At 45.2% G+C, this 25,960-nt stretch overlaps 1 protein-coding gene across 5 annotated transcripts in view; it reads left to right on the top strand.

Moving 5' to 3' along the window:
- COL14A1 (collagen type XIV alpha 1 chain) overlaps window positions 1-25,960 on the top strand; it is a 133,487-nt gene that overhangs the window by 88,222 nt on the left and 19,305 nt on the right. For all 5 annotated transcript variants that reach the window (XM_081918594.1, XM_081918595.1, XM_081918598.1 and 2 more), the window contains 13 exons: window positions 166-275; window positions 507-665; window positions 8,622-8,699; window positions 8,830-8,916; window positions 10,958-11,011; window positions 11,579-11,674; window positions 12,313-12,366; window positions 12,970-13,023; window positions 18,167-18,220; window positions 19,250-19,321; window positions 19,912-19,947; window positions 20,291-20,357; window positions 21,435-21,623. In XM_081918594.1, the coding sequence (XP_081774720.1) occupies window positions 166-275; window positions 507-665; window positions 8,622-8,699; window positions 8,830-8,916; window positions 10,958-11,011; window positions 11,579-11,674; window positions 12,313-12,366; window positions 12,970-13,023; window positions 18,167-18,220; window positions 19,250-19,321; window positions 19,912-19,947; window positions 20,291-20,357; window positions 21,435-21,623 (1,110 nt within the window). The remainder of the gene's footprint in view (window positions 1-165; window positions 276-506; window positions 666-8,621; window positions 8,700-8,829; window positions 8,917-10,957; window positions 11,012-11,578; window positions 11,675-12,312; window positions 12,367-12,969; window positions 13,024-18,166; window positions 18,221-19,249; window positions 19,322-19,911; window positions 19,948-20,290; window positions 20,358-21,434; window positions 21,624-25,960) is intronic.

Below are 25,960 nucleotides of genomic sequence, written 5' to 3'. Positions count from 1 at the left end.
GTTACCACACCCTTTTATGAGAACCTATTTCTATTTTCTATTTTATCATTTTGATGAAGCCTTTAAAGAAAATAAATTACTCGAAGGTATCTAAGTTGATGTTCCTCCTTTAAAAAATGCTGTAAGCATATATCTCTGAAACATGTTCTGTCTCACGCTCCACAGATGGTGGCAAAACATTGACTTTCTTCAATTACGACTACAAAGGTGAATTCCAGACTGTCACTTTTGAAGGACCTGATATAAAGAAAATATTTTATGGAAGTTTCCATAAGGTGAGATTTGCTGAGACATTCGGGGGGGGGGGAGATGAAATCGTGTAAAAAGAAGTGATAATATTCTGAATACTTTTTTCTGGTTTTGCTTTGTCCCTACCGAAAGCAGTGCTAGAATGGGGAATTAGCAGGTTTATCTGTTGTTGATTTTTTAAAAAACCCTATATGTATTTTCCTGGGCTTGCTTTCTTTTCTTTTCTTTGTATTAAACACATAATTTTCTTCCCTCAGTTGCATGTTGTCATCAGCAAAACTACAGCTAAAGTTGTGATTGATTGCAAACAAGTGGGTGAGAAGATGATCAATGCAGCAGGCAATATTTCTTCTGATGGGATAGAGGTACTGGGAAGAATGGTTCGATCGAGAGGGCCAAGGGACAACTCTGCACCAGTAAGTGAAGCAGCTTGGTGTTTCGAGCTAAAAGAAAGCATTTTCTCTTTTTAAAAGGGTTGCCATATTAATATAGGGTTCATGATGTAATGCGTGTGATGAGAAAAAAAGCTGCTATTTGGTTATTTAAAGAAATGTTTGCCTGAGAAATTCTGGCTCATATAGAAAGCTGACAGAGAGAAGATTTAAATATCTGCCTTGGGTATCAGGAAAACTATTTTTAATAAGTTCTTAACATGCTAGGGATGATTCCATGCCTAGATACATTGATGCCTACAACACCCACATTGAATAGTTTCATCAGAAGGGCACCATGGTCAGTGATGATGGGAGCTGCTGAGAGATCTAAAGGAATCAACAGGGTCATGCTCTCCCTGTCCCGGTGAAAGTCATCCCATGGGACCATTTCCACACACACCCCAACCAAATCTGAAACCTGATCAAGGTGGATCTAGAAAACCAGTCCTATCCAATTGTTTCTGGAGTTGTATGGCAACCACTTGCTTGAGCACAATGCCCAGAATAGCAATGCCAATCACTGGTGCACAGCATCAAAAAACCTAAGATCATGGCCACTGGTCCCATCACTTCCTGGCAAATAGAAGGGGAAGAAATGGAGGCAGTGAGAGATTTTACTTTCTTGGGTTCCATGATCACTGCAGATGGTGACAGCAGTCACGAAATTAAAAGACGCCTGCTTCTTGGGAGAAACGCAATGACAAACCTAGACAGCATCTTAAAAAGCAGAGACATCACCTTGCCAACAAAGGTCCGTATTGTTAAAGCTATGGTTTTCCCAGTAGTGATGTACGGAAGTGAGAGCTGGACCATAAAGTAGGCTGATCGCCGAAGAATTGATGCTTTTGAATTATGGTGCTGGAGGAGACTCTTGAGAGTCCCATGGACTAAAAGAAAATCAAACCTATCCATTCTGAAGGAAATCAGTGCTCACTAGAAGGACAGAAGCTGAGGCTCCAATACTTTGGCCACCTCATGAGAAGAGAAGACTCTCTGGAAAAGACCCTGATGTTGGGAAAGATGGAGGGCACAAGGAGAAGGGGACAACAGAGGACAAGATGGTTGGACAGTGTTCTCGAAGCTACCAACATGAGTTTGACCAAGCTACGGGAGGCAGTGGAAGACAGGAGTGCCTGGCATGCTCTGGTCAATGGGGTCATGAAGAGTCGAACATGACTAAATGACTAAACAACAACAACAACAATGGTTTATTCAGGGACATGGTTAGGGTCTTCAGTGGTGTTTGAATTATGGATTCTTTTCGTGAAAGTGGTACAAGCCCCTCTTAACAAGACATTTACCTTCTCCTGGACCCATTGAAACACCGACTTGTTGGACGTGAAAGGGTTGAGCATACAGGTGGACTGCCCAAGCACCTTTGTTAACAGCCTCAAGCCTTGAAGACTTAAAGTCATTTGCTTTGGATGCCTTCACAGATTGGACTTCATTAAGTACGGAGTCCATATTGTGGTGAATGTGAGCAATTTTATCAAAATTGCAAATACGTCTTGGCTTGCTACCAAAGGTACCAACATATCTCCCTCTTGCAAAGGGACACTGGATGACCCTCTTGCTTCTTCACCATCATCTTGATAATGAGTTCTTAAGTTGTGTTCATAAACTTGTGATTCTAAGAAGAGCATTGCCCTTATAGTGTTGTTTCCTCCAAATGATTTGATATCATTCTTTCGCAAGACACCAAACCCTCCTCTTACCAAGACTGGATCTCCCATTCATCATCTCCAAAAATGTCTTCAGGAACAGAACCATTGCATTCTGGGGATTAGAGAATGAAATAAGCTGAAGATATAGGAGGAGAGGTGGATTCACTGTAGAGGAGCATGAGGTGAGACAGGTATTGAGGATGGTGAATCCGAGGAAGGCTGCTGGACCTGATGGCATCACTGGAAAGGTGTTGAAGGGCTGTGCGGATCAGCTGGCGAGGGTCTTTACTAAGATCTTCAACAAGTCCTTACACCAGTCTATTGTCCCACCCTGCCTGAAGTCGTCAACTATTGTTCCTCTGCCCAAAAAATCCTCAATCAGTAGTTTGAACGACTACAGACCAGTTGCACTGACTCCAATCATCATGAAGTGTTTTGAGAAACTGGTGCGCCGTCACATTATTTCCTGTCTTCCATCAACTTTTGACAACTACCAGTTTGCATACAGGGCAAATAGATCCACGGAAGACGCTATCACCACCACTCTCCATGCTGCTCTGTCCCATCTGGAGCAGCCGGGGAGTTATGTGAGGCTGCTGTTTGTGGATTTTAGCTCTGCTTTTAACACTATCCTCCCCCATAGACTGGTGTCCAAGCTAGAGGCGATTGGACTCTCCAACTCCACCTGTCTCTGGGTTTTGGATTTTTTGTCAGAACGTTCTCAGAGGGTTAGAGTAGGGTCACATATGTCCACAGCCCTTAGCCTTAACACCGGCTCACCACAGGGTTGTGTGTTGAGTCCCCTGCTCTATACTCTCTATACGTATGACTGTACAGCCATCTATTCCAGCAATAGAATCATCAAGTTTGCTGATGACACTACGGTGGTGGGGCTCATTTCAGGAGGGGATGAGTCCGCCTATCGGGACGAGGTGGAGCGGCTTTGTGCTTGGTGTGGAGAGAACAATCTGGCTCTTAATACGGCTAAGACCAAGGAATTGGTGGTGGATTACAGGAAAAAAAAGGCGGACATTCAGCCCTTGTATATCAACGGGGAACGGGTGGAGAGGGTGGCGGAATTCAGGTTTTTGGGAGTGACTATCGATCAGGGCATGACTTGGAGCGCAAATACCACTGCTCTGGTGAAGAAGGCCCAGCAGAGAATTTATTTCCTCAGACTTTTAAAGAAGAACAATCTGAGTGAGAGACTGCTGGTGTCCTTCTACCGAGGCTCCATAGAGAGCATTCTCACATACTGTATTTGTGCTTGGTTCTCCAGTTGTACAGCTAGGGAGAGGAAGGTGCTCCAGAAGGTCATAACCACAGCCCAAAGGATTATTGGTCATCCTCTCCCATCTTTGGAAGAACTGTACGGTTCCCGTTGTCTTAGGAAAGCAAACAACATCCTGCAGGATTCATCTCACCCGGGATACAGTCTGTTTGCACTACTGCCTTCTGGCAGGAGATATAGAAACATCAAGTCAAGGACAAATAGACTGAAAAATAGTTTCTACCCAAGAGCTGTAGCCTTTTTGAACGCCGTAACTCGATAGTGTGACCTGGGAGTTCGATGGGTGTGGGTGTGGGTGCGGCTGGAATGTGGTTTGTTTGGTTGTTGTTGTTGTTTTGTTTTTGTTGTTTTTAAGGGATGGCATCCAATTTCGTTGCACTTGTGCAATGTTGCACTTGTGTAATGACAATAAAGAATCTATCTCTATCTCTATCTCTATTTGTGTCAAAGTTGGACAATCTACCCATGGCCTTTGACCTCTATTGAGCAGCTAAGCTCCATTAAACCTAATAGGACAAAGACTCAAAATAGACCTACTCAGTGCTTTTTTTCTGGGGGTACGCATACCCTTAAGCATTTTGTGAATCTAAGTTTGGCCTCATTGAGGGGTAGTATTTCAATATGAATAGGAAAATGAGAGTACCCATAAACATTTTTTTAAGAAGAAGAAAAAGCACTGGACCTACAGCTTCTTGACCTGTCAGGAATATTTATCCCAAAATTATGCTAGAAGAAGAAGAAGAAGAAGAAGAAGAAGAAGAAGAAGAAGAAGAATTGCTTTCAGGCCTCAGGCTTAAATATGGGAATGAATACATCAGGCCTCACAGAACAATTGAACAAAACAACCTTTGTGACTACATTCCAAAGCAAAAGACAAAGATGAACTTATAAAAGGTTGCAGTTAAAGGGCCTTTTGTAGAAAGAAAAAGAAAGAAATGATGGCTTTTGTTAAGAGAGTCAGAACTGTATGAAGGATAAATGACATAGCAAAATCTACACCCACAGAAAAATGCTGGTTGCCTTCAAGTGAATTGGTTGGTGATTATGTAAGTCCGCAAGCATGCATTTCGAAACACAATTCCGTTGCTCCATAATGTACACTCAATTACATCAGTTACAATGTTATCCTAAACATTAATAAAGCCTGTGTTGTATGATGCAAATTCAAGGATCCAAAGGTTTAATGCTTTCTATGGTTCAGGCAGGTAAAACCCCAGATGTGCTCATGTCTTCTCCAAGCCAGGCGGATGTCCAGTCCCTGGGGTCAGCCATGTGTTTGCTGCTCCTGGAGGGAAGACCTATTCTCAACTATGCCTGGCACCTTGATTACAAATTAGGAAGCTATTTTACTGTGGACAAATGCAGCGGAAATCATTGTTAATCAAAATTCCAACAGCTCCAACGTCTTCAAACTTGCTGTAATCTACTGCAATGCTTTCGAAGCAGCATTAATATTCAGTAATAAAGAAGGCTGGTCGCCAAAGAATTGATGCTTTTGAATTATGGTGCTGAAGGAGACTCTTGAGAGTCCCATGGACTGCAAGAAGATCAAACCTCTCCATTCTGAAGGAAATCAGCCCTGAGTGCTCACTGGAAGGACAGATCCTGAAGCTGAGGCGCCAATACTTTGGCCACCTCATGAGAAGAGAAGACTCCCTGGAAAAGACCCTGATGTTGGGAAAGATGGAGGGCACAAGGAGAAGGGGACGACAGAGGACGAGATGGTTGGACAGTGCTCTCGAAGCTACCAGCATGAGTTTGACCAAACTGCGGGAGGCAGTGGAAGACAGGAGTGCCTGGCGTGCTCTGGTCCATGGGGTCACGAAGAGTCGGACACGACTAAACGACTAAACAACAACAACAATGATGGCTAGGCCAAGAGCACCCCAGACAACTGATCCCTGCATATGTGCAGACTGTGATGCTCACACGAACATACTCTGACCACAAAAAGGCTTCCCTATTTATATTCTTTGAAGAGGACCTCTCTGCATCTTCAGATAGAGCTCTTTCCTCTCCCTTCCATGAATGTGCCTGCTTATGCACATGCAAGAGTTTGCATGTGGACACCAGCAAATTAGGACAGTATATTTTTTGCATTTATGTTGTGTTCCTTAAAGCACCCTAGAGAGGCTGTTTGTTTATTCTGTCCAAATCACACACATGGGTTTTACTGCTGTTCGGTCCAATCCTTCACAGATTTCTATGGATTTGCCTGCATCTGAATCTTGACCACGTGAAGTTTAAATGTAAATGTCCAAGAGTAAATGCCTCAGAAACAAGGAAATCTTTGTTTAGCAACTTAGCTGGAATAAGAAAGAGCAACACAGGTCACAGTTCAAAGTCAGAAGAATGGCTGATTCAGCCGGTTTCAGCATCAATGTAATAAATCAATTCAAACCACTGTTTCTTGGTAGTTTACTAAAAAAAACAAATGCAATATCACATTGCATCCTTAGCTTGATTAATACTAACCCATGAAACAGAAGAAACCCACTTTGAGGTTTTTATTACAAACAAGGAGTTTAAAAGTGTTGTGAAATAAATAAATACAATAAGGAAATAAGGGCATATCATTTTCATTTTTTGTGATGGGATGAATTCCGTGAGCACACAGAAGTATCAACAAGAGGCGTATTACAGTGGTGCCCCGCAAGACGAAAGCCTCGCAAAACGAAAAACTCGCAAGACGAAAGAGTTTTTCGTTTTTGAGTCGTTCCGCAAGACGAATTTCTCTATGGGCTTGCTTCGCAAGAAGAAAGCCCATAGGGAAATCTCCAGGGACCTCTTTTAAATGCTGGCGGTGAGGAGCAAAGCCTTTCGCTCCCCTCCGGCCTTCAGAAAGAGGTCCAGGAAGGCCGGCGGGGGCCGAAAGGCTTTGCTCCCCACCGCCAGCATTTTAAAAGCAGTCCGGGATAGCAGGGAAGTGCTTCTCGCTATCCCGGACGGCTTTTGAAGGCAGCCGGGGGGAGCAAAGACTTTTGCCCCCCGCCGGCCTTCAGAAGAGGTCCTGGACGTTTCTCCGCTGTCCCGGACGGCTTTTGAAGGCAGGCGGGGGGGGAGCAAAGACTTTCGCCCCCCGCCGGCCTTCAGAAGAGGTCCAGGACCTCTTTTGAAGGCTGGCGGGGGGCAAAAGTCTTTGTCCCCCCTGCCTGCCTTCCCGGGGGCTTTTAAATCGCCCTGGGACAGCGGAGAAGTCCTCCGCTGTCCCAGAGGCTTTTAAAATGCTGGGGGACGGCAGCGAAGGGTTCACTGCCGCCCGCCAGCATTTTAAGATCGCCCCGGGACAGCGGAGAAGTCTCCGCTGTCCCGGGAAGGCAGGTGGGGGGGGAGCAAAGACTTTCGCCCCCGCTGGCCTTCAGAAGAGGTCGGGGGACAGACTGTCCCCGGACCTGGTCTGAAGGCGGTTTCCATAGGAACGCATTGATTGATTTTCAATGCATTCCTATGGGAAACCGTGCTTCGCAAGACGAAAAACTTGCAAGACGAAAAGACTTGCAGAACGAATTAATTTCATCTTGCGAGGCACCACTGTATGTGAAACAGCTGAAAAGATGTAAAAAAATAATTTATCATGTTTAGTCTGTGATTCCCCTAAGTACACACACACACACACACGGGATTTACATAGAACATATTTCTAAATACTAGTTTTAAAATTCACTCTTTTTATTAAGTTTGTAAAAATGTTATAATATGTGAAATGTAAGGATCTTGTGGAAGCAATCCTATACACAAGAAGCTGCCATAAAGCAAGCAGGAGTACGTTAAAAGTTCCTTGGGAAGAAGGATTGATTGCTAAACCCTTCTGGGAATTGTGGGTCTCTGAGAGGAACAGGGGTCTCCTAACATATTGCCGCAGCCTTAACAAACTAGTTTCCAGGATACTTTGGGGGAGAAGCCATGACTGCTCAATCTGGTATGATACCCCTTTAAATGTACAGTACAGATGAGGCCTGTGAGCAACAGTTGCTTCAAGTCAAAACCACTACACTATTAAAAGCCAAGTATCTATGCCAGCAGGGACGCTGGTGGCACTGTGGGTTAAACCACAGAGCCTAGGGCTTGCCGATCAGAAGGTCGGCGGTTTGAATCCCCGTGATAGGATCAGCTCCCCTTGCTCGGTCCCTGCTCCTGCCAACCTAGCAGTTTGAAAGCACATCAAAGTGCAAGTAGATAAATAGGTACCACTCCGGCGGGAAGGTAAACGGCATTTCCGTGCGCTGCTCTGGTTCGCCAGAAGCGGCTTAGTCATGCTGGCCATATGACCCAGAAGCTGTACGCCGGCTCCCTCAGCCAATAAAGCGTGATGAGCGCCGCAACCCCAGAGTCGGCCATGACTGGACCTAATGGTCAGGGGTCCTTTTACCTTTACTTTATCTATGCCAGCAGCTGTATAGCTCCATGCTTTGCAAACTGAGCAATCAGCTGATCGTTGAGGCTTGCAAAGGACCATGGACGCACCAAGGATCAGCTGGTTGTCAAGACCTTTATTGTGCTTGTATTGCGTTGTGCAAGTGCCTTTGGCCCAGACATGTCTCCACCTGCTCCATGTCTGACATCACATATGAGGTCAGATGCGTGTGCCTTCGCCAAAACAGCCTTGTGGGTCAAGTGAGCAGGGGCGGAGCAAGGGGGTGTGGGCAGCATTGGGTGTCATCCCGAGGGGGGGGTGACATTCAGCCCCCTGCCTGTGACTCCCAAGCCTACAGTGAGCAGTGGCAAAGCTCCCTTCCTTCCCCTGGCTTGCTGTAGGCTTGGGAGTCACAGACGGGGTGGTGCGTGACAAAATTTCTGCACCGGGTACCACCTCACCTTGCTACGCCTCTGCAAGTGAGGAAGACCAAATTAGGTCTGTAGGCAGGAGGGTCCCTCTCCATCCTCCAATCTAAGGCAATTCTTTTATTGTTTGAGATGGCTCTCCTTCCTTCGTCTTCTGAAGCGGCTACATCTTATGTTATATTTCCCCTTTTTCCAAACCAGTTCCAGCTGCAGATGTTTGACATCGTCTGCACCACTTCATGGGCCAACAGAGATAAATGTTGTGAACTTCCAGCTTTGGTAAGCTCTCGCTTTTTAAAACTTCTGTTTGGTGACATGTGGTTCTAATTTAATTTAAGATTGATGCAGAATGATGCCTAATTTGGAATCTACCAAACCAGCCATGACAGGGCCTTCTTTTTCTCACCAGAGAGATGAAGAAAGCTGCCCTGCCCTACCTCATTCTTGCTCCTGTTCTGAAGTCAGCAAGGGAGCTAATGGACCCCCTGGACCACCGGTAAGGTTTTAGTCATGTTTGATCTCATGCTTGACAAAGTTGAATATGAACTTATTTGAACCAAGAAAGGTCTGATGCTTTGAGTATAGTGGTACCTCGGGTTACAGACGCTTCAGGTTACAGACTCCGCTGACCCAGAAATAGTACCTCGGGTTAAGAACTTTACCTCAGGATGAGAACAGAAATCGTGCGGCGGCGGCGGCACTGGGAGGCCCCATTAGCTAAAGTGGTATCTCAGGTTAAGAACAGTTTCAGGTTAAGAACGGACCTCCAGAACGAATTAAGTTCTTAACCCGAGGTACCACTGTATAGTTTTGTATGTTTGGTGGTTTATGTTGCCTCAGCTGGTTTGCAGTTTAGCCAGACCAGGCCAAGACATTTTGCCACCTGAGGCAAACCACAAAATGGCACCCACTGCCAGGGAAGAAGGGGTGAGTGTAGATTTCAATTGGGAACAAGGAGAGGAATCAAATCAACCTGACCTGATGGTTGAAGTCGAAATCAAGCGCCATCACGTGGGGACCTATATCCCCTGACTCTCTCCTGACAGAAGTCATCCTACACGATGACCAAAAATGTTTTAAAACAAATTTGTGGCTGCATACACACTATACCTTTAAAACACATTAAGCGTTACAATTTGGTTTGCTGGCATGCTTGTGGCTTGTAAAAAAAAAAACCTCTCAAGTCTACTGATACGCTAAGTAAAGTCCCATGAGAAACACACCATAAATTTTCACTGGAGATAAAATGTCTCATTCATTCCACCCAAATCAGCCAGACAGACAGGGCGGAGGTGGGGGAAGGGAATCTAATTCCTCGTCATGTTTCAATTTGGACAGAAAACAAGTGTGATTTGGACTTTTTATTCCCTCTAATAATATTGGAGTTGGTCTAAGTTCAGCAAATTAAATCAAAATGTGGAAAAAGAAATACAGGTTTTTAGAGCTATGCACTTATGTGCATGTGTGTCGGCAGGCAAATCAAGGTGGAAGCATGTGGAAATTTTAAATTTGTGTCCTTTTTTGTATACAGTGTACTGAGCCCAGAAAATCTTGCTGCTGCTGTTAATTAAATTTGTATACCACCTATACCCACTGGTCTCACTCACCATGTTCCTTGTGGTTTACTTTTCCTCGGAAGAGTAAATAGCAAAACTTTAGCAATCCAGCCTCCATTTGTAAAGGCCCATTCCAAATTTTGGCTATTGGTCATGTTTAGGTTTGACAGAATGTTGGGAGCTAGTTTCACATAGAGAGAGAAAGAGCGCTGGGAAAGGGGAGGGAGAGATATATTCTAAAGCCCTGGACTTCATCCAGTGGGTTTGAATCCAATTATACAAATATACAACTTGTGTACAAGTCGGTTAGACGACTCAATTGCAAAATTCAGGAAAATAAAAAGGAGAGCCGCAGTTCAGTTTGTGCACTATTTCAAGAAGTGTGAATTAGGGATATCTGCATGAAAATTGGGAACTGAATCCCCTCCCCCATCTCTGTTTGAGCTTCATGTGTTTGCTGGTCTCTGCTGTAGAGCAGCACCGTTACTTGATGTGAGGAGATAATCTGCTTTTAGTAGACTACTTAGTCTCCTCTTTTGAGGCATTTTATCAAATATTGAAGCACTGCTTTCATTAATAAGTTAGGGAGGAAAATAATATACACTTTTCTTTAAAAAGGAAGAATGGAGGTATTGGGGATAGCGGGATATCATCACTCTCCCTAAAAACGAACTTGGGTGCTGAGTGTCTCCAGGACTAGAGCCAAAACATGGACATGAAGAACCAAGAGAGAAGTAACAGCATGCACTGGGGAGCCTGCACATTTGCTGAAAGGCAACAAATCCTAAAAGCAGACTAGCCTGTTGAGGACGGTGAAGATTCAGTAGCCATGGGATGCTGAGGGTCAACTGAAAGGCAAAACAGGAGGTGATTGGGATGGAGTTTCCTGGAGGAAGGCATGGCTTTAACCTGAACAGGAGCCCACCTATTTTGAGGAAATTATGTGCAGCAACTTCTCCTAACTCTAAATGTGTTTTGCAGGGTGGACCAGGTCTCCGAGGTCCAAAAGGTAACCGAGGCGACCTTGGCCCAAAGGTAATTTGTCTTGTTGCTTCTTCTTTTGCTTCTTCTTTTTAATGGGTTTGTGATTGCATAGTAAAAAAAAATGATTTGAATATTCTGTAGGTATAATCCAGGTCCACAGGGATTTTCCCCTTGACGCAAGGGATACTTGAGACTTGTCCCTGCGCTCTTTTCCATTGCATTTCCTCAACCACAGATGCTATTTGCAGAAACTTTCATTGTCTGTTAGGGTGATGAGAGGAAGAGTCTTTAATAACTGCATGGATTTCTACAGAAAAATGTAGAATTGCATTCATTGGAATATTTTTTATGAATGTAGAATTTATGAATGTAGAATTACATTCATTGGCGTTACGTATCCATTGGAATATTTTTCATTTAGGAGCAGATCTACATGCAGTAAATATTTTGCTTGATCCAACCAGGCCTTTGTGGAGAACTTTCTTAGATCTCCTCAGCAGTTGGGTTAATTAATGTGTCACTTTAGTTTAGTTTGGAGGGAGCTGGAGGCTTTCTAGTCAGAATAGATGGCTGTTCCTCTAATATAGATTCATGATATGATGACCTTTTTTGTTCCAGGGACCAGATGGACCTCGTGGTGAAATTGGAGCTCCTGGTCCTCAGGGGCCTCCTGGACCCCAAGGACCAAGTGGGCACTCCATCCAAGGACCTCCGGTAGGTTCTGAACAGTTGACAGCCCGGTCTTATTTGCACCATAGCAGTTAGAGTTGCCGGGTTTTGCAAAACAGTGCAATATTGAGCTGCAAAAAAGCAGCGCTAGAATCACAAGGTGCTTCCAGAGGACAGGGGTGGGGTCTGCCCTATGGGGGCAATATTTGACCAAAAAAGGGAAGACCCAGGTGAATTTTGTTACACAGTTCAAGCCCTGGTTGAAGGCAGATTTGGGATCTTGTTTAGTGTCCTCTGATTTGAGAGTCTTTCAACGTCTTCCCAAATCTTTAGCAAAAAAAGGAACAGAATTATCCCTTATAAGGCTGTCACTACACACTGTACCTTTAAAGCACATTCGAAGCACTTTTTTATTCATGTTTTCCATCCAGAAAAGCTCAATCCCAATTGATTTCAGAGGGAGAATTAAGAGCTTGCTTTACTCGTGAAATTGGTAGAATCTAAAACTTTGGTTAGACCGTGCCTCGTGTTTGTAGCTCACCTTTGCTCCCCCCCCCCTTCTTCTTCCCCAGAAATAAATCTGTAGTTCACAGTTTTGTACCTCTGTTTTGATGAAAGAAATTGGATAGCTGGACAAACAATGTGCCACTGGTATGATTAACTCTGTGGTCATTTATCAACAGGGAACAACTGGTGAAAAGGGAGAAATTGGAGAAATGGGCCGCCCTGGCCTACAGGTTGGTATGACTCTGCTTCCCAGCTCTCAAACTGCTGGAAATGCCTGTTCACGAGACTCCGTTTGTCTCGGTGTACCGTAATTGCAAGCAGAGGCAGGGCCGTCTTAAGTTTATCCGGCGCTGTGGTGCAAAGATTCCTCTGGCGCCCCGCCCCCCTGTTTCCCAGAGTTGCTGACCTTTTTACGGCACTGCCAGCAGCTTTGTGGGGCTGGAGGAGGCGGGCAGCAGCTGGAGGGTGGCTCCTCTGGTGGAGAAGAGGCAGAGGCTCCAGGCACGGCGCTCCTTCAGCGAGGCAGGCGAGGGCATCGAGCTGATGCCACGAGGCGCCGTGCCCACCCGCCGCCCCTTCTCTGGCACCCGTGTTGCGGTGGCCACAGCAGGCGGAGGCTCCAGGAGCAGAGCTGCTTCGGAGCGGCATGGCGGAGGCGGGCGAGGGCAGTGAGCTGATGCCAGGAGGCGCCGCGTGCAGACTTCGCCTCTTCCCTGGCGCCCTCCAGAACATGGCGCCCTGGCACCCTGCACCACTTGCCTCTATGGGCAAGACGCCCCTGAGCAGAGGGTGAATGTTGTTGTATCTTTTGAAATGTGTTATCTTTCATGCAGGGGGTCCCAGGAGCATCTGGATCCCCAGGACGAGATGGAAGCCAAGGCCAAAGGGTAAGACTGGACAAGTGACTCTTCTTTTGCTACTTTTCTTTCCTCTGGGTCGTCCTTTCTAAGTTAATGTTCCAGCCCCAGAACTTCTGTGAGTCAATTTTTGTACATGTGACATTGGCTGCTTCTCAAGAAATCCTGGCGAAAGAAGGTTTGGCCTGTGGCTCCTTTTTTCTTCCTTTCTGGACCAGCAACACACTGACTGTAAGTTTGCACAGCAACAGGAACTGGCACAAATTCCAGCTACATTTAAGTGCCTGAAATTCATCTGAGCGGTCTCCTATGTTTTCTTCTGTGTGTTGCCTTTCATCTTATAATATCTGCAGAATAATTATAATACAGTACAATAAATACAATACAATAAATACAATACAATAAATACAATACAATAAATACAATACAATACAATACAAAACAAAACAAAACAAAACAATAATTATTTATACCCCTCCCATCTGGCTGGGTTTCCCCAGCCACTCTGGCCAGCTTCCAATGAAATATTAAAAATACAAGAAAACATTAGACATTAAAAACTTCCCTAAACAGGACTGCCTTCAGGTGTCTTCTAAACATCAGATGGTTGTTTATTTCTTTGACATCTGGTGGGAGGGCATTCCACAGGGCAAGAGCCACTACCGAGAGGGCCCTCTGCCTGGTTCCCTGCAACCTCACTTCTCGCAGTGAGGGAAACTCCAGAAGGCACTTGGAGCTGGACCTCAGTGTCCGGGCAGAACGATGGGGGTGGAGACGCTCCTTCAGGTATACTGGACTGAGGCCGTTTAGGGCTTTAAAGGTCAGCACCAACACTTTCAATTGTGCTCGGAAACGTACTGGGAGCCGATGTAGGTCTTTCAGGACCGGTGTTATATGGTCTCGGCAGCCACTCCCAGTCACCAGTCTAGCTGCCGCATTCTGGATTAGTTGTGGTTTCAAAGGTAGCCCCATGTAGAGAGCATTGCAGTAGATTATTTCATTCCAGATGTGAAATATGTAGCAGAGAGAGAGAAAGGGGCTCTTCTCAGTGTTCTGCTATATTGCCTAAAGAGCTGTGCCCAGTTCCAGCATGAACCATTTTGCTGCCTGAAATATAGCTCAGATACCTTCTCCGCTTCTGGCTAGCTTTTTCTTCCAAAAAAAACCCCACAAACATTTCTGACACCAATATCTTCCTTCATTTCTCATAATCACCACACACACCTCATAGCACCCCTTAAAACAATCCCTTACTGTAGGCTCACAGTCTAACAGACATGACACAAAAGGAAAAGGAATGGGGAGGGAAGAAGAAGGAGAAACAAGCAGTTGCTTCTTCACTGGCTAATGAATGGGGACAGGTTAATCTCTCCCTCCCCCCTTGCTATTATGCAGCCTCTCAGTGGCCCTAAGTCACCTGGGTGGTTGCAGAGACCAGTGTGTGTCTTCCTTCAGCTCAGATGTCCCACGTAACTGGCAGGAGCAGAGTGTTCAAAACAGATGAAAGGAAGTGGAACCCCATCCAGTGTCAAGTGTAAACCTTGTCATTTCATTACACGTGCGTGGCATTATTTAAAGAGCAGAAGCAGCAATGTGAACCTGCTTGAGCGGCAGAGAAACCCTACTGTCAACTTGGATGGAAGATTTCTCTAGTTGCCTTTTGCTTTCCGTTTCCTTTGCTTTAATTATTAAGCTTTTAAAACATACGATCAAATATATGACAAGCAGCAAAAAGATTGTGAACGTTTACTGCTGTTTCTCACCCTGTAATTATACGATCACATAAATCGCTTTCTGTTGATTTGTTTTTCTTTCTTTCTTTTTAATCTCAAGTTTTCTGATTAGTGCTTTCAACATGGAAGAAGTTATAACACATTACCCAAGCCAGCCTGCAGAAATAAACAGATCAATTTCATGATGGATTGCACATACAATAAAATATATAGCTGAGGGCAGATTGGATTGCAGTTTTGAGACTGATTCAAGATGGTAAAAGCCAAATTTTTGTGTGTGCTTTTTTTAATAAAGTAAGAAACCCTTAAGAGGGGTTTTGTCCTTAATTAGATTCAATCCACTGAGGAATATCAAGTCAGAGCAGACCCATCAAAAACAATGGGCACAACTAAGAAGTCCCTTAGGGATGCGGGTGACGCTGTGGGTTAAACCACAGAGCCTAGGGCTTGCTGATCGGAAGGCCAGCGGTTCGAATCCCCACAATGGGCTGAGCTCCCGTTGCTCAGTCCCAGCTCCTGCCAACCTAGCAGTTCGAAAGCACGTCAAGTAGATAAATAGGTACCACTCCGGCGAGGAGGTAAACGGTGTTTCTGTGCGCTGCTCTGGTTTCGCCAGAAGCAGCTTAGTCATGCTAGCCACATGACCTGGAAAAACTGTCTGAGGAAGTGGACAAACGCTGGCTCCCTCGGCCTGTAAAGCGAGATGAGTGAAGCAACACCAGAGTCATTCATGACTGGACTTAATTGTCAGGGGTCCCTTTACCTTTAAGAAGTCCCTTGATTTCAGAGGTATGACTGTTGAGTTTGCTTAACCATATCGGGTAACAGGATTAAATAAGACCACATTCCAAACTTACATTAAGGTAATTATTCTAAACAGAGAAATATAGCAAGAAGTTCTGTTTAAACCAATGGTACCAATTTTTTTTAAGAGCAGGACTGCAGGGCTGTTCAAATCAATCAGCTCTTAGACTACATCTAGAAACAGATCTTGGGCTCCCACAATTCCCTCTTGCTCTTTCTCTGCTCCCTTCATTTAAGCATCACAATAAAACCCTCTGCAGTCCTCAAACCTCTCAACTTATATATGCCCTGCTGAACCTCCTCTGGAATTAGGCTCTTAAACCATGAAGAATAAGCAAGGGGAATTCTGGCATCTGTTACTTATGAGAAAGGTGGTAATAGAGATCTATTCCCTAAGCCTCTCTTTGCTTAATCCCTTTCTTGCCACATGCAGTTATTGTAGCGGGCCTTTCGCTGCATTCAGGCACTGCGAAGCGAGGGCTTGCATTAGTCCGTCAGCTCAGTAGACAATGCCGCTGCTGTGAATGAGGGGTGTGTGCCTGTGTTTGTGTGTGTGTTTCTGGACAGCAGATGCTGTCCAAGATTGACTTGGCAGCGGTCGCACCACGTTAGTTTCGTTTAGTCAAGAATTTCTGTGCCTTGCTCCAAGAACAGCACTGAGCGAGTTCCTACGCCTGGATTTGGGTCTTTTACCAGAAATACTGTGTCAACGCAGCCACGCTGAGTGGCAGCTGATACGGTCCTGAGCCCACACTGGAACTTTTCATCTCCTTCGTTGCTCCAACTCGTTGGCTGGGACTCCCGGCATTTGCAACCACCGTTTGCATTTATTTAAAGAAAAAGATGGAATACAAAGGAGAGGGTAGGAGAAACACAGATGGAGGCTGGCGGGCCAACCAAAACATATTTTTAAAAAGTCAAAGTGGGCCTTGTTGCAGATTTGGTTGGATCCCAGGTCTGAAAAAGCTGAAGGCTACTGCTTGCTTCAAGGAACATTATCCAAATAGATCACATCACTGGCGAAAGAAATAGAAAGGAACGCTCTCTTCTCCCCACAAATGGGAGACATACCAGAGGTCAGAGTGCAGAATCCAACTGATCTGAATGCATTCTAATGGAGATATTGAAAGAATCTGAGCCAGGAAAGAGGTCTGGCTGGAAGAATACAAATCTGGTGGAAACCGATGGGTGGGAAGGGGTTAAAAATATCTTGCAACGTCTTCTTCCCTGCAGATTTCCTCCCATCTGCACAGGCAGGATTGCCAGCAAATACAGGACTGGGAATCCCCATTTTTCTGCTTACGGTCCAATTTTGATCTTAGAATCTAACCCCCCCTCAAAAAAAATCATAAATGGGAATGAAGTATTGTGCTGCTACAGCTGGTTTGAAGCTAATGCAAGTATAGCATCAAGGGGAAGGAACAGAATTTCTTTTATTTTCTAACATCTGAAAAGTCCCATATTTCCCACTAATTCACAGATCTAACGCAGTGGTGCAGTCAATATAAACGCATTCCCCTTCCTTCTCTGCAGTCTGCATTTCTGGTTTAAGATGTATACCTGCCGTTTGATAATCCGGGAGGCAACATTTCGTAGCAGCTTCTGAAAGTTTCTAAAGGCTGGCATGTATCTCTTGTTGGAGGGACTGCAGAAGCAGTGCTGCTTCCCCAACTTCAAAAAGACTGCTGCTTGACTTAATTTATAAAAGACCCATTTTCACACCTAACAAAATACAGTAGGAGGAAATTCGTCAACGGCCAAAAGATACAGAAACAGTGCCAAAGTAAATATGCCCGGAAGGCTTGCATGGATATACTATTTAGCAGCTAAACAAGAGAAAGCAGCAAAACCTGAAAATGTATCATGTTGTATGCTTTTAAAACGAAAGCTAGAAAGAAACTCAGGTAGAAGCATATCTTTTCACTCCCATTTGAAGAAGAATTGGCAGAAAAGTTAATTCACCCCCATCTTCAAAGAACTGAAGGGTGGCACTGCGGTTTGCAAGCACCAACAGGTAAAGGGACAAACAGATTCCTAACTTACCGTACTTTGTTGGCTCTGAACAGTGACTGCGCAGCTCACACCAGTGTTGTATGTTGCCCACGTGCAAATCCTAGTTCTTTTGGAGTTTTCTTGGACCTTGGGGACTTCCAGAAAGTTGCGATTTTCAAGCAGAATTCCATCGAAAACCAGCACAATACCAGGTTGCACAATTCAAGTTGATTGCACAACAAACCTGCTTCTCCCCCCCCCCAAAAAAACCCACAGGCTTTTGGTGACAAAGAAAGCAATGGGGAAAGGGCGGGATAAACAATTGCTTGACGCAACATCATATATAACCTCCCCGCAAACTGATCAGAACAAACGCTCAGTAAAAGCCAACATCATCTAACCACCCTGAAAACTTTGCAGAAACGAATCAGGTTTAATGCTTAAAAAACTGGCCATGTGAATGGATTGGTTTTGTGCTTGTCCTGAACATCCTATAGAGAACATCAAGAGGTCTGTGGAGTCTGGGATTGTGGCCTTCCTTGTCTAGTGAACAATACTGTTCTAGTCTATGGGAAATTGGTCCTGCGTCTTATGCAGGATAAAAAAAACCAATACTCTAATTTATGTACTTGCCTCTGATCTAGGGCCTGCCAGGCAAAGACGGACCCACTGGCCCTCAAGGGCCACCAGGGCCTGTGGTAAGTAAAAATACACCAAATTCTAGGTAACGTGGATTGAGTATTTGATATGGTAGGAAGTGCATGTTTATTTAAAACCACAGAACCTACGGCTTGCCGATCAGAAGGTCGGCGGTTCGAATCCCTGCGACAGGGTGAGCTCCTGTTGCTTGGTCCCTGCTCCTGCCCACCTAGCATTTCGAAAGCACATCAAAGTGCAAGTAGATAAATAGGTACCGCTCCAGCAGAAAGGTAAATGGCATTTCCGTGCGCTGCTCTGGTTCATCAGAAGCGGCTTAGTCATGCTGGCCACATGACCCAGAAGCTGTACGCCGGCTCCCTCAGCCAGTAAAGCGAGATGAGCACCGCAACCCCAGAGTCGTCTGCAACTGGACCTAACGGTCAGGGGTACCTTTACCTTTTAAAGGTATCTACAGCATGGTATGTGCTAGCTAAACACCAGAACATACAGCTGTTTGGTGTTGTGAGGGTATAAGGAAGCCTCCATGAATAAACTATTCATTTGGGGTTGTGCACAGTCCTGTTGATATTCCAACTTGTGTCAAACTTAAATTTAGGCTGCACCTCACCATCTTCTGCAGGGATGGTTAGGCATATTCTCAAGACGCATTGAGTGCATCCTCAGTTCTGGGGTCAGAAAATGCCAACTAGGAAACTTAAATGGAACACAACTTTAATACCATCCAATTTTGGGAGACTCAAAATTGGGATGCATGTCTTCTGGAACACGCTTCCGGGCGTGACCCATGCCAAAAAAAGTGCTGGTGCGGCAAGATCTTCTGTGGCATCCCAAAATATGCATTTTTTTAGCACAGGACCATGGACCCCCAAAAGCACTTTTTTCAGGGCAAGAGCGCAGCGTGAGAGCATGTGAGATTACAACACCCAAAATGGCAGCTGTAATCTTGCGCAAAAAAAGGGATGTCCTGTTTTTTCCCCCCAGGGCCCTTGACAGGTATGAACTTTATCTGTATGGGACTGTGTGGTTCAATTGGTATATCGATGTGTTGTCTTGTTCTCTCTGTGCAGGGAATACCTGGTGCTCCAGGTGTACCAGGAGTCACCGGCAATATTGGGCCACAAGGCGATGCTGGATCACCTGTAAGTAGTAGAACACTTTACTGAATGTATCACTATGGCCATGCTTTTTGAGATATTTGCCACACGTTCAGTACACAGGATAAGCTCTACCTTAGGATTCACAACAGTGCATATTACAACTTCCCTCCAGGGCCTAGGTGGTGTCAGGAGCAGGTCAGCAATAAATCATACGGAGTAAGTGAAGTTAACCCTTTATTAGAAGGAACAAGAGCTGCTCAGCGGTGCCAGGCCTTATGAGCACAGCAACTCCTCCCAGTAGATCTGGCCCCCAGAATGACACCTAGGAAGGAATGTGGCCCTTAGGCTGGGGGGGGGACACCTTCCCTGATTATGGGAACTAAACATCTGCATGGACACATTGCAACTTCTCACAATGATACGACACTAGCCCTTCACCTGCCAAACTCTGAAGCTGTGTATGAAATGTGTAGTGAGATATGATTCAATCCCATTGTCAGAACTGCTCCTATAATATGACCTGGGTCCACCAACCTGCAGTCACCACATTTTTAAAAAAACCTCTTAATCACAGAGGCAGAAGAAAGGGCACATGCACAAATTAATTTTTATTCTTTTTTGTTCCTCCGCAGGGACTTCCTGGACCAAAAGGCGAGAGGGGTGAACGCGTAAGTGCACTGTAAATACAGAACTGTACAGAGAGCACAGCAGGCATATGAATTACTGTAGTTTTTAATTCTTTTTAAAAAGCTATTTGTTTGCCTACTATATTTACAGCTCACCTTTCATCCAAGGCAGTCCTGAGAAGGTTGGTGGGACTTACTTCTAAGTGGGCATTGCATAGTATTGTACCGTTGAAAGCCAAAGGTTACCATGGCAAACTTTGTGCAAACAAATCAGGACAAAGGCTCAATTAACTGTTAATCTGGAATCATAGAATTGTAGACTTGGAAGGTCATCTAAGGGAGCTAGCAGGTGTTAACATGTTATTACAATGTTCTTATCACACAGGGAGACCTCCAGTCCCATGCCATGGTACGGGCAGTAGCCCGTCAAGTATGTGAACAGCTTATCCAAGGTGGGTAAAAAGAATTTCCATGTTACAGTTCTAAAACACAGTTGTGGAAGTTGTGATCAAACAATCCACCAGCCCAATTATGGTGGCTGTCAAAATAATGCTTCATTGGGACCTGTCAGGGAACTGCCATCAGCTCAGAGGCAAAAAGTGGAAGGGCAACTGGATTACAGAGAGCCTCTAAAGCAGCACTTCCTCAGCGGAGGAGGGAAGCCCCACCTCTAGTGGGGAAGAACTACAGGGCTAGGAGGTTGCAAGAAAGAGCCAAGACACCGTGCATGAGCAAAGTGGGGGGGGAGGGAGCCCCCCTTTTCCCAAACCTTCCCTGCGCAGAAGGTTTTCGCGCAGAGAGGGAAGGCGTCAGATGGGGGTCAAGAGACTACTCTACTGGGGAAAGTTTAGGGACCGCCCACTCTCAGATTCTGCTAGTGACTGAGCAAGACATGGAATAGAGGTGTTCTGCATTGTAAATGTTTTTTCACTAATAATAAAGCCTTTGAAAAGACCAGTGAGGGATCTTGCTTGTTCGCTCTTGAGCAACCACACCAATAGGCATAACAGGACCAGTTGTTGAAGGGCAAGTTTTAAGGATATGTCTGTCACGGTCTGGTTCACGGGCGATCGAAGTCCCGGCAGGGAATGTCAGGACTGGGGGCAAGATGGCGGGTTGGGAGCAGGAATGGGGGTCCAGAAGCCAGGAAGCCGAAGGTCAGAGAGCCGGGAGTCAAGAAGCCAAGGGTCTGAGAGTCAGGAAGCAAGGAGTTACGAAGCCAAGGTCCAAGAAGCAAGAAGTCACGGGTCCAAGGATCAAGAAGCAGGGAGTCAAGAAGCCGAGGTTCAAGGATCAGGAAGCAAGGAGCCAAATGCAGCAAGGCAAGAAGCATGTTGCTGTGGCAAAGAGCTGAAGGGAAATGCTGATCTTATATCCCTTCCCAGCTCTTGCCACCAGGTGCTGTGAGTTACCAATCGGCCTCACCTTGCCTCTTCAGAACAAACCTAGGAAGGCCCCAGTTCTTCAAAGTCCTATTGGTCACAGGGCCTGGCTCCTGCATGCACACCTGACACTGCTTTTCTTTGCAGGTCACCTGGCCAGGTATAACTCCATCTTAAATCAAATCCCAAGCCAGTCTGTCTCAACACGAACTGTCCCTGGACCCCCCGGTGAACCAGGGAGGCAAGGGTTACCTGGACCTCAAGGAGAACAAGGATCTTCGGGAAGGCCAGGATTTCCAGGCAGTCCTGGCCAGCCTGGAAGACCTGGCGAAAGAGGTGAGTTGTGAACATCGAGATTTATAAAACTGGAGCTTGCATGAAGGGCACCAAACACAATAAACCTATGTCTGACATCAGAGGGAACATGAAAAGTGGGAGAGATATAAATAGCTTTGAGTTCCTGGATAGCATTGAGTGTGATAAAAAAAAACCAACCATGCTGAATTTTTCCAAAATTAATTAATCTCTGAGCAGCACTATTAAGAGTTTCTTTTTTGGAACTGGCCTTTCAGAAAGAGTATTTCATGCCAAGTATAATTCTGTATAAAGCATTTGTGAAAATGGGGTCAAATTGCTTGATAACAGCCTATCAAACCTTCCTTTTTCCAGGGCATTGGGTGAATAGGTGTGTGTGTGTATAATCTTAACCATGTCTACTCAGAAGTAAGTTGAATTGAATTTAGTGGGGCTTAGTCCGAGAAAAGTAGGGCTAGGATTGTAGCCTAGGGGTTGCATTCAACTAAGTCATGCTTAGAGTAGATCCTCTGAAGGCAGTTTCTGTCAGGAGTTCAGCCTACACTCGAGTAGGACCCTGGCAGAGACACATTCCCAACTGGCATGTTCTCTCCCTCCTGGTCGATCGTTCGGGAGCTTCATAAGCTTTCTTCAGCCCGAACATCACAGCGACCAATGCCAACCGACACCGGCACACTTAGGGATCCGCAGAGTTTGCACAGCATTGCGTGACAAACCTTAGCAACTCAGCATTTTGGCTAATCTACTTTATTTACATATAAACATACATGGAGTACTGCAACATAGCTCCCCCTCTCTCTCAGACAGCAAAGAGAGAAAGAACAAAGGACAATAGTCCCACTTCACAGAACACAGTAACACAAACATCCTGTCTCCGTCACTTCCCACTCTGTGGAGTCAAAATATACACCGTCATATGAAAGACAAAAATCCCATGACTGCAATCGTAGAGCAGGAATTCTAACAGTTTCTGCATGTGCTGTAGAGGGAAGTGAGGGGCAAATGGGGCTCATCCACCTGGGGAGGTAGCCCAGCTAGGAGAAGGAAAACTCTAATCCTAAAGCTCCGCTGCCTTGCAGGATCTCTTCAGGAGAAGACAGGGATAAGGAGTAAACCCTACACAAATCTGGACTGAAGTCCCTAAAACGGTTGAATGGCCCCTCATATGGCTCCTTCCAGCAATTCCTGCAGCCAAACTGGTGCCAAACGTATTGCTCTGTTTTCCTTTGGACCACATCAGTGAGGCCAAGAGGTCTTGTCATCTGGGCATCCTAGGACCTCCAGACTCACTTCCCAGGCTTGTGTGCCATAGAGGTCATTTCAGTGCTGCTAATGCAGCAGTTTGACTTCAGAGACACACTCCATTATCTCTCAAGACAGATGGATGCCAATAAATAAATAAATGCCAATAAATTTATCCCTGATGGGACTGAAGATGTCTTACAAATTAAAAACACAAACCGGTAAAAACACAGAAAAACAATATATATATATAAATTAAACATTGATGGAATTAAAACAATAGACATATATAAAAATCTGTTAAAACCATACAGATAATTACCATAAAAACAGCACGGCACCAACTCTTTCATTAAAAGCAGTCAGTTCCCCAGAGCCGGTTGGAATAAGAAAGTTCCTCATCTGCTGGAGGAAGGACAATGAGGAGGGAGCCAGTCTAGCTTTTCTAGGGCATGAATTTCAAAACCTGGGGGCAGCAACCAAGTAGGCCCTGTTCAAGGATGTTCCTTATGCAATGGGGGTTTTCCCCTTGCCCCATAGGAGGGAGGAGGGATAATTCCACCAGGCATGCCCAAATGCTTCCTAAGATGGAACGATCACTTTAGCACAATGTTGAATTTCTCCCAAATACAACAAAGGGTCTTTGGTAAAGACCAGCAAATTTAAACTAGCACATACTTTTGCAGACTAGAGTCCATTTCATCAGCAGCATCAGAAAGCTTATGCCATTATAAAACATTAAGGTGCCCCAAAAGACTATTCTGCTGTTTTCTGCGGCAACAGACTAACACTGCTCTTCCTGTGGAAATAGTTACAGTGGAAAGCCAGTGAACTGTATTTTTCCTTCGCTGGTGCAGTCTTTCTCATATAATTGCATAATTTTTACGGCCTAGCTTCATTTTGTAATTTTAGTAACTACAAATAAAAGTTGAACACCAGTCAGTAGCACTGAGACTGAACAGGAAGGAACTTGTTTTCCAAACTTTACAGCAGGTGGGATTTTGTAACTGAGCTAAGGCACTTTCAACTGACTACTTCCCATTGATAGTTAAGGGAAGTTGGAGTCTGTGTGTGTTCCCTTTAATATGCCTCCTGAAATTATTGCAGCCCCATTTGTGAATGATGGATCTTATATGGTGAATGATTTCCACCATTCCCCCGGAATGAGGGTGTGTGGGCATGGCAAGGGGGAAGTAACTTGAAGTAACTTGAAGACAGAATCAATCTGTGCTATCCAAAAATGCTTTGTGGAAGGAATGGATTTTGACAAGGAAAGAAGGTATTTCAGGTATAGATATTTTTCACCGAATTCAAAATCGCAGTACAATAAAAATGCAAGGTAAGAAATAAAAGAAGAAAATAAAATGAAAATACAGTTTAAAAATCTATGTGAATATTTCTCAATTCCCAAACCTTTGTTGGCATATAGACAAGATTGCAGGAAGGTTCAGTACAGTAAAATCACTCAGCAAAATCTGCATCTAACAATTAAGATAATGTATAAAGGTAAAGGGACCCCTGACCATTAGGTCCAGTCGCAGACGACTCTGGAGTTGCGGTGCTCATCTCACTCTATAGGCCAAGGGAGCCGACGTTTGTCTGCAGATAGCTTCTAGGTCATGTGGCCAGCATGACTAAGCCGCTTCTGGTGAACCAGAGCAGTGCACGGAAACACCGTTTACCTTCCCGCCGGAGCGGTACCTATTTATCTACTTGCACTTTGACGTGCTTTCGTACTGCTAGGTTGGCAGGAGCAGGGACCGAGCAATGGGAGCTCACCTCGTCGCGGGGATTTGAATCACAGACCTTCTGATCGGCAAGCCCTAGGCTCTGTGGTTTAACCCACAGCGCCACCTGCGTCCTAAGATAATGTATAACATGCACTTAATCCTTGTTGCATGTTGCAGAAATTGGGCAGCTATCTCCATCTTAACCCCATCCCAAGTAAACCTAAGGAAGGCTGCCTTACGTTCATCTGAATGCCACTTCCTGCTAAGAACCACCTGATTAATGAGCTTAGATGGAATTGTCTGAATCAAGCGGCAGTGCAAAAGAACATGCACAACGGATTCTATATGTCAAGTTTCCTCAACCTCGGCCTTTCAGATGTTTTTGGCCTACAACTCCCATGATCCCTAGTTAGCAGGACCCGTGGTCAGGGATGATGGGAATTGCAGTCTTAAAACATCTGGAGGGCCAAGGTTGAGGAAGCCTGCTACAGTATATGTTTTTGTCCAGAGAGGTGTCGTCTCTCTGTGAGTGGTATTTTCTGGAATCTCCCCTGTAGCAATGCCAAAGGTAGCACATTCAGTCTCACATGTATGCCCTGTGTTGATTCAGGTTGGGAGAGATAAGTTGCCGTTGGGAATCCACATCGTACCATCCCCAGACTTGCACAGACACTGTCCCTGATTTGGCGACTACCTAACAATCTGTGTTTAATTATTTCTCTCACACACACCCCACATTGAATTATCTATGTGAATATTTAAAGCGGCGGATGCGTTGCCTTTCATTTTCAACCAAAAACCCGCAAACACACTGCAGACAACCCAAACGAAAATTGCAGACCGCTAGCAGTCCATGGACCACATCCCTTCGCCTAGAGTCCTCATGATGAATGGAAATCCTAAGTACCTGTGATTGCATTTGTTCACATGAGAATGCAAGACAAGCCTGCTTGATCGGGCCTGTGACTCATCTAGCCTGGCATACAGATTTCAGCAGATGCCTGAGAGAAGCCTGCAAGCTGGACATGAGCCCAGCAGCACCCTGCCTGCCTTCGATTTCCACCAACTGGTATTCAGAGGTACTTCTCCGACAGTGTAGGCAGAACATAGCCATCATGGTGTGAACCTGTCAATAGCCTTGTCCTTCACAAATTTGCCCAATCCTGTTTTAAAGCCATCCAAATTGGTGGTCCCCATTGCCTCTTGTGGGAGTGAGTTCCATAATTTATGCATTCCATGAAGAAGTAGGGGTTTTTTTTAATCGGCCCTGAGTCTTCATGTCCATCCATCGTTACCTTTAACTCTCACCTTCCTCCTAATAAGCTCTTTGTGGTGGTTTTGCTTTAGTTGTTTGCTCTGTAACATGCCAAAAATAACTTAAAAGGG

Source organism: Podarcis melisellensis (genome assembly GCF_964234715.1).
Source record: "Podarcis melisellensis genome assembly, chromosome: 7".
NCBI classification, from domain to species: Eukaryota; Metazoa; Chordata; class Lepidosauria; order Squamata; family Lacertidae; genus Podarcis; species Podarcis melisellensis.
Note: the sequence above shows the minus strand (reverse complement) of the source record. Positions and strands in the feature narration are given on the sequence as shown.